General features: G+C 39.9%; 1 protein-coding gene across 2 annotated transcripts in view; it reads right to left on the bottom strand.

Annotated features, from left to right (window-relative positions):
* Positions 1 to 3,472: 3,472 nt before the first annotated feature.
* PRKX (protein kinase cAMP-dependent X-linked catalytic subunit) overlaps positions 3,473 to 14,480 on the bottom strand; it is a 123,124-nt gene continuing 112,116 nt past the window's right edge. For both annotated transcript variants that reach the window (XM_074966271.1, XM_074966282.1), the window contains exons 8-9: positions 9,755 to 9,904; positions 3,473 to 7,751 (exon numbers count right to left, since the gene is read on the bottom strand). In XM_074966271.1, the coding sequence (XP_074822372.1) occupies positions 9,779 to 9,904 (126 nt within the window). In that variant the 3' untranslated portion in view covers positions 3,473 to 7,751; positions 9,755 to 9,778. The remainder of the gene's footprint in view (positions 7,752 to 9,754; positions 9,905 to 14,480) is intronic.

Consider the following 14,480-nt stretch of genomic DNA (forward strand, 5'->3'; position numbering starts at 1 on the left):
AATATATCAGAAGGACAGAACAGATTGTGCTGGTAGGGGAGTGGCATGATATGTGAAAGAAAGCGTAGAATCAAATGAAGTAAAAATCTTAAATGAGGAGAGGCAATTCTTGATTTAGTCCTAAGTGGAGCACAGGATCTGGTCAAGAGGTGAATATATCTGGACCGCTTGGTAATAGTGACCATAATATAATTAAATTTAACATCCCTGTGGTGGGGAAAACACCACAGGAGCCAAACACTGTAGCATTTAATGTCAGAAAGGGGAACTACACAAAAATGAGGAAGTTAGAGAAAAAAATTAAAAGGTACATGCCCAAAGTGAAATCCCTGCAAGCTGCACGGGAACTTTTTAAAGACACCATAATAGAGGCCCAACTCAAACATATACACCAAATTAAAAAACATTAAGAGAATCAAAACAGTGCCACCAGGGCTAAACAAAGTAAAAGAAGCAGTGACAGGCAAAAAGGAATCCTTTAAAAAGTGGAAGTTAAATCCTAGTGAGGACAATAGAAAGGAGCACAAACTCTGGCAAATTAAGTGTAAATATATAATTAGGAAGACCAAAAAGAATTTGAAGAAAGCTAGCCAAAGACTCAGAAAGTAATAGCAATTTTTTTTTTTTAAAGTACATCAGAAGCAAGAAGCCTGCTAAACAACCAGTGGAGCCACTGGACGATCGAGGTGCTAAAGGAGCACTCAAGGACGATAAGGCTATTGCAAAGAAACTAAATAAATTCTTTGCATCGGTCTTCATGGCTGAGGATGTGAGGGAGATTCCCAAACCTGAGCCATTCTTTTTAGGTGACAAATCTGAGGAACTGTCCCAGATTGAGGTGTGACTAGAGGAGGTTTTGGAACAAATTGATAAACTAAACAGTAATAAGTCACCAGGACCAGATGGTATTCACCCAAGAGTTCTGAAGGAACTCAAATGTGAAATGTAAGAACTACTAACTGTTGTCTGTAACCTACCATTTAAATCAGCTTATGTACCAAATGACTGGAGGATAGCTAATATGACACCAATTTTTAAAAAGGGCTCCAGAGCTGACCCCGGCAATTACAGGTCCTGACTTCAGTAGTGGGCAAACTGGTTGAAACTATAGTAAAGAACAAAATTGTCAGACAGATAGATAAACATAATTTGTTGGGGAAGAGGCAACATGGCTTTAGTAAAGGGAAATCGTGCCCCACCAGAATTTTTTGACAGGGTCAGCAAACATGTGGACAAAGGGGATCCAGTGGATATAGTGTATTTAGATTTTCAGAAAGCCTTTGACAAAGTCCCTCACCAAAGGGTCTTAAGCAAAGTAAGCTGTCAAGGGATAAGAGGGAAGGTCCTCTCCTGAATTGGTAACTGATTAAAAGATAGGAAACAAAGGGTAGGAATAAATGGTCAATTTTCAGCATGGAGAGAGGTAAATAGTGGTGTCCCCCAGGGGTGTGTACTGGGACCGGTCTTATTCAACATATTCATAAATGATCTGGAAAAAGGGGTAAACAGTGAGATGGCAAAATTTGCAGATGATACAAAATTGCTCAAGAAAGTTAAGTCCCAGGCAGACTGCAAAGAACTACAAACGGATCTCTCAAAACTAGGTGACCAGGCAACAAAATGGCAGATGAAATCCAATGTTGATCAATGCAAAGTAATGCACACTGGAAAACTATACATATAAAATGATGGGGCCTAAATTAGCTGTTAACACTCAAGAAAGATCTTGGCTTCATTGTGGATAGTTTTCTGAAAACATCCACTCGTGCAGGGGCAGTCAAAAAGCAAACAGAATGTTAGGCATCATTAAGAAAGGGATCAATAATAAGACAGAAAATATCATATTGCCCCTATATAAATCCATGGGACACCCACATCTTGAATAGTGTGTGTAGATGTGGTCGCCCCATCTCAAAAAAAGATATATTGGAATTGGAAAAGGTTCAGAAAGGGCAACAAAAATGATTAGGGGTATGGAACAGCTGCCATAAGAGGAGAGATTAGTAAGACTGGGATTTTTCAGCTTGGAAAAGGGACGACTAAGGGGGGGAATATGATTGAGATCTAAAATCATGAATAGTGTGGAGAAAGTAAATAAGGAAGTGTTATTTACTCCTTCTCATAACAAGAACTAGGGGTCACCAAATGAAATTAATAGGCAGCAGGTTTAAAACAAACAAAAGGAAGTATTTCTTCACACAATGCAGAGTCAACCGATGGAACTCTTTGTCAGAGGATGTTGTGAAGGCCAAGACTATTTAACAGAGTTCAAAAAAGAACTAGATACATTCTTGGATAGGTCCATCAATGGTTATTAGCCAGGATGGGCAGACATGGTGTCCCTAACCTCTGTTTGCCAGCTGGGAATGAGCAACAGGGAATGGATCACTTGATTACCTGTTCTATTCATTCCCTCTGGGGCACCTGGCATTGGCCACTGTTGGAAGACAGAATAATGGGCTATATGGACCTTTGGTCTGACCCAGTATGGCCGTTCTTATGTTCTCTTCTAAGTATCTACTTATTTTTGATACTCAATTTGATATATCTACAACCTGATTTTTCAGAATACTTACCAATATACAGCATATTATTTCTTCAGAGCACAGGCCTCACTGAGTTCAAGGGTAGCTGTGAGTGCTCATCATTGTGGAAATCATATTCCAGGTTTCTTAAGTTGGGCACCCAGAAAACGAGGAACACAATTTAGTGACCACCTGTTAATTTTGGTTAAGTGACTTATTGAGCATCACAACAGAACTCTGTGGCAAAGACAGGGATAGAATCTCCAAGTGACTGATCTAAAATTATTTTGCTTGGTTCAATTTTAAGTGACTTGCGAGGGAGACCATTCTAAAATAGAATCTTAATTTGGATTTCCCCTGCCATTGTATGTTACGATCAATGCAAAACTAAAGAACTGTAGTCTACTCTAGCAGGAAGTCATCACAACCACAGAGAAGCAGTTTGTTACCACACTTACATGAACATCTGTAGAACACCATGTATTTTTCTGAGGCTCCTGAACACAGGGAATATTTAGTTAAATGTACTTGATTCAATACATGTGTTTTCACACTTGATTAAATTAAAAACAGCATGAAATGAACTTGGGGACGATTTAGAGCATTAAATCGTGAACACGCTGAACTAGATCAGGACTAAGTGTTTACACAATTTAATGAGAACTTTGCAGATTATGTTTTTTACTATTGGAGATATCCCCGAACAAACAGGAATCAGAACATTTTTGTTCTCCAATATTTCCTGTTCACTCTTCATGCCAGTGGCTACTGAACTATCTTTCACCACCTGAGTCTTGTGCTGAGAAATCTTGACTTCTGCTTTAAAAAGGGACAGTTTAAAAAAAAAAAAAAAACAATTAAGCATTTTCATTTTGAAAGCTGGTGCAGAAGTTATACCCTCTTCCCAATATAAATAGAAGCAAACTAGATTTTAGACACTTACAAAGATAGAAAGGTTTATTAAACAAATCCAGAATTGACAGATATTACATAAATTAAACAGCAGTAAAATTTTACTAAAGTTTATGTACAGATCACAGTGATTTTAATTGTGCAATGAGGGCTGACTTATGACTTTGAACAGTACTTATACATTGGATTTAGGACAAGCAACCAACAACATATAAGATTTGTCTAAGTTAACCTTGGCAGTCTAGCAGTTCAAATTGGTTAAGTAGTACACGGATGCTGCTGCAACTACCACTACTTACTATGCAAGTATTTATCAAGCAGTTAGGTTTGCCATAGAAAAGTGCAATACATGAAAAAGTCTGTACACAGTACAGTACAAAAGGAATCATGCTACAGTTCTTGAAAGCTGAAAAATAATTGTATAGCAGAGGAAGCACTGCATCACAAGTCTTCTGAATGGCAAGCAGATGGGCTGAATAGTAGGCATATTTTAATTGCTTTCAAAATCCACAAAATCCCTGTTCATCCATTTAAACATAGTTTAGTACCTATATTTTGATCAATTAACAATGACTTTTCTACAGTGGAAGATCACATTAGTTAAAGCTCAGTAGCACAAGTATTCATCAATTAAGCTAATTTACAGGAAAATCTACAGCATGTTCTCCATCTAAATCATGAAGCATTTTAACCATTTGGTTACAAGGCAATTTAGTTTACAATGCAAGTTCATTCACTTAAAAGCTCATATTGGGCAGTTTAAAAACCAATATATAAACACAAAAATAAAGGTAATTTTAACGTTTCTTTTTTAACGTTCTTGTTCACTGAAGCTGAAGAAATAGAAAGGTCTTATAGACTGTTGTGGGAAACAGCACTAGTTTATATGCAAAATACTTGTTAACAAAACCAACCATTATAAAAAGAACTTTAGAGAATAACACTTGAGTCAAATAAAAAAATGAAAAAAAATGTTTTAAATTACTGAAGAAATCAGAGTCATTCATGCAGCGTCTGTCTGAGAACTTCTGGTTAAGCACTGATATATATTTGCAACAGTGTGGTGTGAAATCCCAATGAGCAAAGAGGTAAAATGAAACTGACCCAGCTATGCAAATAAATAAAATGGGTAGGCAGTGGTGCCTCTTAAATTCTATATTGTACAGGAAAAAACTGCTCATAATTACAAAACCGTTTTCATTTAAATAATGTTCTGAAAGTGGTCTATGGTTAATAATTATAAGTTACCAAAATGTGAAATAAGTTTTATACTAGAAAGCACATAAAGAGATTATTAGTCTGTAATAATTAGAGATCAGCAGTTGAGCTATACATGCAAACACAGTTCCAGAAAGAATGTAAAGTCAATCTATCAACTTAATTTACCTGCCTGATTAGATTTCTTTACTCTCTGGCACAAAGAGTTTCAGTGCATCCATTGCCAACAATGGATAAATTTCACGGACAAAAATCTAACTCCTGGTGTGAAAACGTTCAAGATCAATTACCTCCAATGTGACACGTGTGTTCAAATGTAATGTTATTCCCCTCTTCTGGCTTTGAAGATGTAAATGAGGTCTTAGGCAGTTCAGTTTTTAAATCTGCAAACCTAGTTCTTGAAATTCAGCACATTCATTGCAATATGTACATTTTGTAATAAGAAATGGGTTTTATAGTTCTCCATGGAATACTGTAAGCTTACACATTAGAAAGAACTGTACTCTTTTGAAAATACAAGCTCTGTGTGCTGTGTACTTAATTATTCTATCAAATCAGCAAGAGAAAGCTATCTCACTGCATATAAATACATGCCAGACCAAACATTTTACAGAGATTGATATATTTTTACCAAGTAAAATGACTGTTCCTTATGCCAGTTCTGTATCTTTTTATTTATTACCAATTTCTACACAGTATTTAATGGGAGTGGCACGTGGGGCCTATTAATAATCAGTGATATGTGGCACTTGCATAAAGTTATCAAGATGTCAATAGCAACACAGAATTTCCCCTTCGGTGTCTCAGTTTACTACCAGATAAACACTGTCTGCATTTCTGCAAGACACTTATGTAATCAGTCACACTCCGGTATATAGGTCCAGGGATATATCCCATTAATTTTTCAATATAAAGCAGAAATTGGAGTTTGACGTATGATTAATTATATCTGTCAGCTCACTGCACTTGTGAACTGATGAGAACTAGGTGGGTACAGATGTCAGCAGCTTTTTACTGCTAGAGACTCCTGGCTGAAATTTGACTGAAGTCAGAAGCAGAATTATTTTACTAACTTGGGTTATGAGCCAAGTGACCATTTGAATATCACATACTGTACTATATTGCATTCAGCATGCAGTTCAGAACAATTACCCAACTTAGGCCTAGATTTCAACAATACCTAGGGCACTGCAGGTTATGACTGAGGTGCAGAGATCTGTGGAGAATTGTCCACATCATCTGTTTTGGTATTCTTAAACTCTACTTAGAGCTATCAGTATAAGTAGTAAGACTCCAGGGCACAAATGTGCCTTTTAAAAAAATACTTTTGGCCTAACTACAAATTTATCTACAACACAATCATTGGAAGCATGTATTTTTTGTTTTGTTTTTAAACCCTGATACTTCAAAATCAATTCCTTATGTTAGCGCAAATATCACAGTGTGAAACATGAAATCAAATATTCTTAAATTATATCTAAATCTACCTCTGCATGTATGTATATACACACATCACCTGCTAGTATTTGGTATTACTTAAAATGAAGCATTATTGCAAATATTCCTTAAATACAGTGCGCTCCACTTATAAACGGATGTGGTCCACCTAGAAAACTGATCAGAGTAGATAAAAAACAGATTAGGTTTAAACCTGAAGTCCAATCCTGCACATGTTTAAAGTCCTAATGGTGAGGACTTATAAAACAAGACCCGCATAAGTTTAGCCCTGGATTTTCAAATATAGGAGCACAAAGTTAGGCATCTAAACCCATATTTAGGAACCTGTCTGATTTTCAAAAGTACTGAGCACCCAACAGCTCCTACTTAGGTCAATAACAAAAATAATTTCAACTATGATCAAAGTATGCCTGACACTGCTTGTACTCAACTTGGGGAAAATAGAGCTGCTAGGGAGAGCCAGGAAGTTTAAAAAAAAATGGAGCTATTGTACAGATCATTTCCACAAAGTTAAGTAATTCCATGATTTTTAGGAAAAATATTCAAAGATAATTCCACATTTTGCAGCATAACCAAACAACAACATTTAGTAGTTTTTGGTTGGTTTTTTAAAATCTAGATTTTTTGTTAGGGAGGATTGCGTACTCTTCACTAACAAGTTCACACTGTTTATACTACTGTTCACATCTTTTAGATTATACATTTTTCATATTTTCTTTGAGTAACTCATTCTCCTACTTAAATATCAGAAATTGGATAAAGTAGAAACACAGTGAGAGCAACAATAGATCTACCCCCCGCCCCTCATGAGCAGCATGCACTGCTTTATTTGCCCTACAGTGATTTCACATATAAGGGAAACCCACTACACACAGAGTGTAGTCATCAAATATCATGTCATGTAAAAACACAATGCATTGTTTTAACCAAAGTTACTTATGAAGTTAATATGTTTTTGAAATGAACAACAAAACATGTCCTTTTTCTTTCTGCTTTCAAGTATTATGGTTGCAAATGTGAAGCACTGGAAATTTTAGGTACAAATCTTTTTAAACTTAATTATTTTTATTTTTTACAAAGAATTATAAAATGCATATAAGATGATGAAAAACTCATTTATCCTTTTACGATTTTCCCCCAGAGAACTTCTTGAAAAACATTATTTGAAAAATAAAAATCATAGACTCTGCAAAGTACAAAAATTTACATCTTTGCACAGTTCCTGTGCTTTAGTTGTATTGTATTCATTATATACATATATACTAATTTGTGCTTTTAATTACACAAGTTTAGTATAAACTTATAAAATTAAGACTATGAGTTAACTATGCAAAAAGGATCTGGGCATAGCAGGAAACTAACACTAAAACAAGTTAAAAAACTACAACATAGAATTTTTCATGAGTCTACTACAGAGTAGACTTTCAGTATCATAATTTGCTAAACTAATGCCATTTCTATACAGTTAAAATGAGTCTCACCTGCCTGCCAATTGTTTAAATATTTATCTACTAATGTGCACATATGAATGTGATAACACTCTCCTATATGCCAAAGAATGTCCTCATGTATGTACTTAGTTCTTCTTTGCAAACCTGCGAATACCATGTCAATCTTCTTCCAGTTTCCACCATAAAACTAAAAGAAAAAAAAAAAAAACGTTTTAAAAGAATGCCAAGTTCCAGACTATTATAGTTAAGATTACAATGCTGTGAAAATAGGGACATACAAATGCTTGGACCACCTCATCTGTAAACTTAGCTAGTATCTCTTCATCTAGCATACTTCATATTATTTATATATTTACTATACATTACCCTTCTCCAATTTTCTCACCCTAACCGAATCTTAAAAAGAGCATGGTGAATTATATAGCGATGTGATTAAATAATCAGAAGCTGTTGTTACTCATCAGCTCTGTGTTCTTGGGGAACCAGGGAACAGTATCCAGCCTGTCTGTCTCACGAAAAGACCTTCCCATCCCCAGCCTCTGCTTGAACCAAAACCGATCAGAAGAAAGACTTAAGAAAAGGCAGTGGAAGACACACCTAAACCCCTGGGATAAGGGTGACAGGATAAAGGAAACTCCCCTAACCTCATTTGCATCAAGGATGGGACAGGGAGGCATCCCCATTAGCATACTGAATGGAGAACAGAGATTCCAAGGGAAGAACTGAACTGAATCCTGGGACCAGAAAAGCAGGGAAGCACTGCATGATGGGGGATCTCTGCTCCAGATGTTAATGAACCCACGCCTGCACACATCCAGCGCAGTAGTTATCAGACCAATTCTAGTAATAAATCCTTTATTGGTATCCAAAGTACTGAAGCTGCCTAATTGTATTGTGAGCTCCCTCGAAGGAACATCGCCCATGGCCAGGAATGATCAGTTCCTATTGTCTAGCCTGAACAATACAACTTTCGTATACTCCCTTGAGCCATCAGTTTAGCCATAAACAAATCTAGTGTTCTCCCTTGAACCACTGTTCTGTCCCTACAAAAACCCCACCCATGCTCAAGTAAGTGTTCTAATGCTTGGTTCAAAAATCTGCATCAGTTCCACTGGTACTTCATCTTCTCCTGACTGATCATGCTAAGCGCTCTGCCTGTCTCCAGCACTCCGGACCCTGAGCTACCACCACCACCTGGGACCCCTGATTGATTCAAGCTTCACAGAGTGGTGAGAACCCAGCTCGCGCTCTCTCTCTCTCTAGGTATAGCCTTCTGACCCTGACTTGTGTGATCAGTTATAGTTTTCTAAACCTGACTTTCATAATCAAATTTAAGTTAGATTTAATATTATAACTGTTTTGTTTGTTTGGCTCCCCTACGGTCATTATATGGCAATACATAACTTTCATGGTTAAGCTGGTTGCTCCTCTCTTGCCCCCTCCATCGTAGGTGTTTTTTGGCGCTCTCATTCACTCTGCAGCAACACTCCTCGTTCCTAAGCTAAAGATCCCTGCAGCACCCAAAAATCCTGTGGAGTTTGTTCACCAAGTGGGTTACTACCAAAACAACTGTAATGTAAAAGTGGGGATAGGGATGTGCTGAACCTGGGACATAGGAGGGTGGCAGCTTAAAAGTGCTGCGCAATCCAGCCTGCTCAGGCGTACTCTATTCCGGTGCGGTGCCCATGGCATATGAGGGTGACAGTTTGGAGGTGCTGTTTGACCCAACCTGCTGAGTCCAAGGGCCTATGAGGGTGACAGCTTAGAAGTGCTGCTCGATCCAGCCTACTGAGTCCAGGGACATATAAGGGGTCAGCTTGGGAGTGCTGATGGTCCCGGTCCTCTCAGACATGTGTGTGTTCGTTTGCCTGATTCTGGGGCTGGAAGAACCCAGCCCTGGGGAACCTAGGTCCTGTAGGATAGCTCCATTGGGAGGGAACTTGCAGAAGTAGAGATCTGTACGAGAACACAAGTGACACAAACAGTACATTGATAGAATTACGAACCCCGCCCCACAAGAGTAACTCTAATAAATGAGCATACCCCACAGTAACAGGCAAATCTGGTAGCACTGTTTTTTCTGCACAAGGCTCTGTTGTACAAACCGACGTTTCCTACAGAATTTCAACATACATACTACATGCTGCTATTTTACTAAGGTTACAACTGACAAAGATGAAGGTCAAATACCTTGATGAGTTTGGTTGTCCCCCCTCAGAAGTTCTGGAAAATTTCTAGATCTTTAGGGGCTACAGGAGGGGTTTTGTTCCAGTCATCTTCAGGATAAGCTTCAAAATTAGACGTATCTCCATCATTGGATACCTTCGGCACTATTGGAGGCTGACCAGAAATAAACAATACAAAAATGAAATAGATGTTTACATACCACAGTAATTATCTCTTCATCACCATCTTTTTGAACACATACTGTAGTAGTGCCTAGAGGCCAATCAGGTTGGTGCCCACATTGTAAACGTTGTACAAACAGCAAGTGACAGTCCCTGCTCAAAGAGCTTGCAGTCTAAAATGCCAGACAACAGGAGGACAAGAGAAAAAAGCAGGATAGTGGGGCGGGGAGGGGTGATGAGGGGAACAGGAGAACAAAAATAAGATTGGCTAAAAATTACACAATCAGGGGCACTATTTACAATTCCCACCTGCATACTGTTATCAGGGTGCAATTTGCTCTATGCATTATGGAAGAAGTGATTTTTTAGTAGAAATTTGCAGGACAAGATTTATGGATTTAACTAGGAGTTTTTCTCCCATTCATGAAGAGTTGGGATGTGAGTGGGTGAGGGAGAAGCAAGTGCTCTAGGCTGATACCACTGGTAGAAGGAAGGCAGGAATCAATGGCTCAACAACCTAGTAGGCCTAATAGGTCCAGGCTAAATGCTGAAGGACCTTAAAGAAGATGACCAGGAGTTTGTCTAGGACAACGGGACAGACAAGAGGGTGGAGGGGGGCTTATGTGGTCTGTGCGATAGACAAGAAGAGGTTCCTGACAGCAGGAATGATTGGAATGATTTTAGAGGGGGCATTCATATTTTCAGATATGATGGCTCTATTAAGACATAGAATAAAATTTCTGTGATTTAATTTTTGATACAAGGATGAGCAGAGCTAAGAAAAAGGCTTTGGAATAATGTTGACTCTGGATTAAACACAAGAGAGTACAAAGATTACATCAAGGCTGAAGCTCCATCCTTAACTCATCTGTTTTTTCCTAGAGATTTGACCATCATCAATAGTCACATCTTTTAACTCTCTCTAAGGGTCAATGGACATCTTAGCACTGACTCTATGCTGGGCAATATCCATAAATAAAGTAGGACCAATTATTACACATGGCACAAGGATGTGCCCCGTGGTGGTAGTTCCTTAACATTAATGGGGTAACAGGGAAGGAAAAGCAGGAGACAAGAAGAAATTAATAAACACCATGAGAGAAAGGATGAGGTAAAGAAAGTAGTAAGAAAGGATAAAAACAAATAAATACTCTCCCGTACCCCTTTTTATAAATTCATCTCCCCTAATTATTTTATCATTTGTAGGCATGCTCAAGGCTTCTCAATTGTTGCACAGTGCTTACATACTGTGGTGAATGGCACTGTAGTAATACAGTAAAGATATGAGATTGAAATTTTAGTCACTAAGCAATTAGTCAGAAGCTTATAGAGAGTTAAATATAATCAGCAAATGACTTTTTCCTGCTGAGTATCAAGAAGTGATTTGGTCACATTAAATATTAATGTCTTTTTAATAGTCTTTGCCATGATGACATCAGTAGGTCCTTTTGCTGGCAACAAAAGTCTATCTTTCCAACCCCTCCTCAATAGTGATTTGCATACTTTGTTTTTTGGCTCAGAAAACACCCCAAACCTATCAAACTGATTGCTTGTAAGTGCATTAAAATGTTTCACTCAGATACTTCACATCGTTAATATCTTATGTTTTTTCTAGTCTGGCAATAAACCCATGCAGGAGAAAAGCATTCAGCACTTAAAATAAAAAGTAATTTGAACTGCTGTAATTTGAAGAAAAAGTAGCCACATCATAAAATGCTGATTTTACAATGTTTTATTAATAAAAGTATTTCTTTCACCCCAGTAGATCTTTTAAAGCAAATGTGGAGATATTGTGAGGAACCATCTGTTCTTGGCTTCCCCTGAAGGTCCTGAAGGCATTTCTAATATTGGCCTGGGGATTCCTAGTCTCCATAGCCTTCCCTGTCTTACATCTAGCACATAAATCACCAGCCTACTCTCCTTCTGGGCCTGAAGTACAGAATGGGGTTCCCTTTGTATCTTTCTTTCATTAGCCAGTTTGGTTTGCCTTCTCTCACACAACCCCCATGCCCTACTACCTAGACAGTAAATTTAGCATTGTGAATCAAACCTGCATCATCTGCTTGGCATTGCAAAGGCACTGGAATATCAAATTGCCTAATCTAAAGCTTTATTCATATAATTTGCTATAAGCCATTAATAGATCAGAACATTACTATTAATTCCTTCAGGAAAAGTGATGAAAACATTTTGAAATTAAGATTATTCCTGTTAGATATGGGATATAGATGGTTTATAATATATACCATATAATATAGATGGTTATTTTAGTGTTACGTCCAAAGTCATGTGATCAGTGTGGAACTGGGGAAAAAAAAACGGTGGTACTCTCATAAGTAAGGTTATGTTTTATTCACGAGTATTTTTAGTAAAAGTCATGGACAGGTCACAGGTAGGGTGACCGAGTGTCTGGTTTTTGACCAGAATACCTGGTCAAAAAGGGATCCTGGCAGCTCCGGTCAGCATTGCTGACCAGGCCATTGACTCTCCTCATCGTGGTGCTGCGTGGTGGTGCTGGCAGGCTTCCTGCTAGCCTCCATGCCATACAGCTGCCAGGAAGCAGACAGCAAGTCTCCCCTCCGGCTCCCACACATAAGGGCAGCCAGGTGACTCTGCACACTGCCCATGCCCTAATGCCACCCCCACAGGTCCCATTCGCCGGGAACCATGACCAATGGGAGCTGAGGGGGTGGCGCCTGATAACAGGGCAACACACAGAGCCACCTGGCTGTGCCTCCATGTAGGAGCCAGAGGAGGGTATGACAGGTTCGGTCACAGAGACCCCATTAGGACTGTCACCTGATATGCTGAATTTGCCTCTGAGCCCATTTTCCCTGCCAGCTTGGGACTCCAGAACCCTGCCTGGTTGAGCCAGACACGCTAGCCAGCTGCAAACACAGATCCAGGTCTGAACCACGTCCCCCAAAGCTGCAGAATTTAACCAAAAACTGCTCAGCAGGTCACCTATCTCCAGCTCCCAGACACCCAGTTCTCAATGGGATTCAAATCCCAAATAAATCCGTTTTACTCTGTATAAAGCTTATTCAGGGTACACTCAAATTGTCCGCCCTCTATAACATTGATAGAGAGATATGCACAGCTGTTTGCTCCCCCAGGTATTAATCACTTACTCTGGGTTAATTAATAAACAAAAAATGATTTTATTAAGTATAAAAAGTAGGATTTAAGTGGTTTCCAGTAATAACAGACAAAACAAAGTAAGTTACGAAGCAAAATAAAACAAAACATGCAAGTCTAAGCCTAATACATTAAGAAACTCATTACAGATAATCACACCCTCAGAGATGTTCCATTTTACAGACTAGACCTCTTCCTAGTCTGGGCCTAATCCTTTCCCCTGGTGCAATCCTTGTTAGTTACAGCTCAGGTGGTAACTCGGGGATTTCTCATGACTGGCAGCCCCCTTTGTTCTGTTCCCCCCCTTTTATAGCTTTGGCACAAGGCGGGAATCCTTTGTCGCTTTGGGTCCCCACCCCTCCTTCTAAATGGAAAAGCACCACGTTTAAGATGGCTTCCAGTTCAGATCACATGTCACTGTAAGACTTCATTACCCACTCACTGTAAGTAAGCCATTTACAACCGGTTGTCCTAGTTGATGGGAGTCGTCAAGATTCCAAACCACCATTAATGGCCCACACTTTGCATAATTACAATAGGACCTCAGAGTTATAGTTCATATTTCTAGTTTTAGATACAAGAATGATACATTCATACAAATAGGATGGCCACACTTAGTAGATTATAATCTTTGTAATGATACCTTACAAGAGACCTTTTGCATAAAGCATGTTCCAGTTACATCATATTCATACTTATAAACATATTTTATAAAACATATGGAGTGCAACATCACAGGGGGACATGCTGCTGCTTCCGGGACCACCTGAGCCTGAACCCCTCGCTCGTCCTGTGCCCCAACCCCCTGGCCCATCCCTGATCCCCCCGCCACCCTCCAAAGCCCTCAGTCCCAGCCCGGAGCACCCTCCTACAGTTCAAACCCCTCAGCCCAAGCCCGGAGCATTCTCCTGGTCCCCAAACGCCTCATCCCCAGCCCCACCCCAGGGCCCGCATCCTCAGCCAGAGCCCTCCCACTCCCCGCACTCCAACCCCCTGCCCCAGATTGGAGGCCCCTCCTGTTACCCAAATTCCTTGGTCCCAGCCCGGAGCACTCTCCTGCACCCCAAATCTTTCATGCCAGGCTTCTCCCCAGAGCCTGCACCCCCCAGCCAGAGCCCTCACACCCCCCTGTACCCCAAACCCCTGCCCCAGCCCAGAGCCCCCTCCCGCACTCCAACCCTTCGGTCCCACCCCGGAGCACCATCCTGCTCCCCAAATCTCTCATCCCCAGACACACGTCAGAGCCCACACCCCCAGTTCAGAGCCCCTCCCATACTCCACCCCCTAGCTCTGAACTCCCTCCTGCACCCCAAACCTGTCATCCCTGGCCCCACCCCAGGGCCCGCACCCCCAGCGGGAGCCCTCACCGCCTCCCGCACTGGAGCCCAGTGAAAATGAGCGAGTGAGTGAGGGTGGGGAGAGAAAGTGAA

Source organism: Natator depressus, chromosome 1 (assembly GCF_965152275.1).
Source record: "Natator depressus isolate rNatDep1 chromosome 1, rNatDep2.hap1, whole genome shotgun sequence".
Taxonomy (NCBI): Eukaryota; Metazoa; Chordata; order Testudines; family Cheloniidae; genus Natator; species Natator depressus.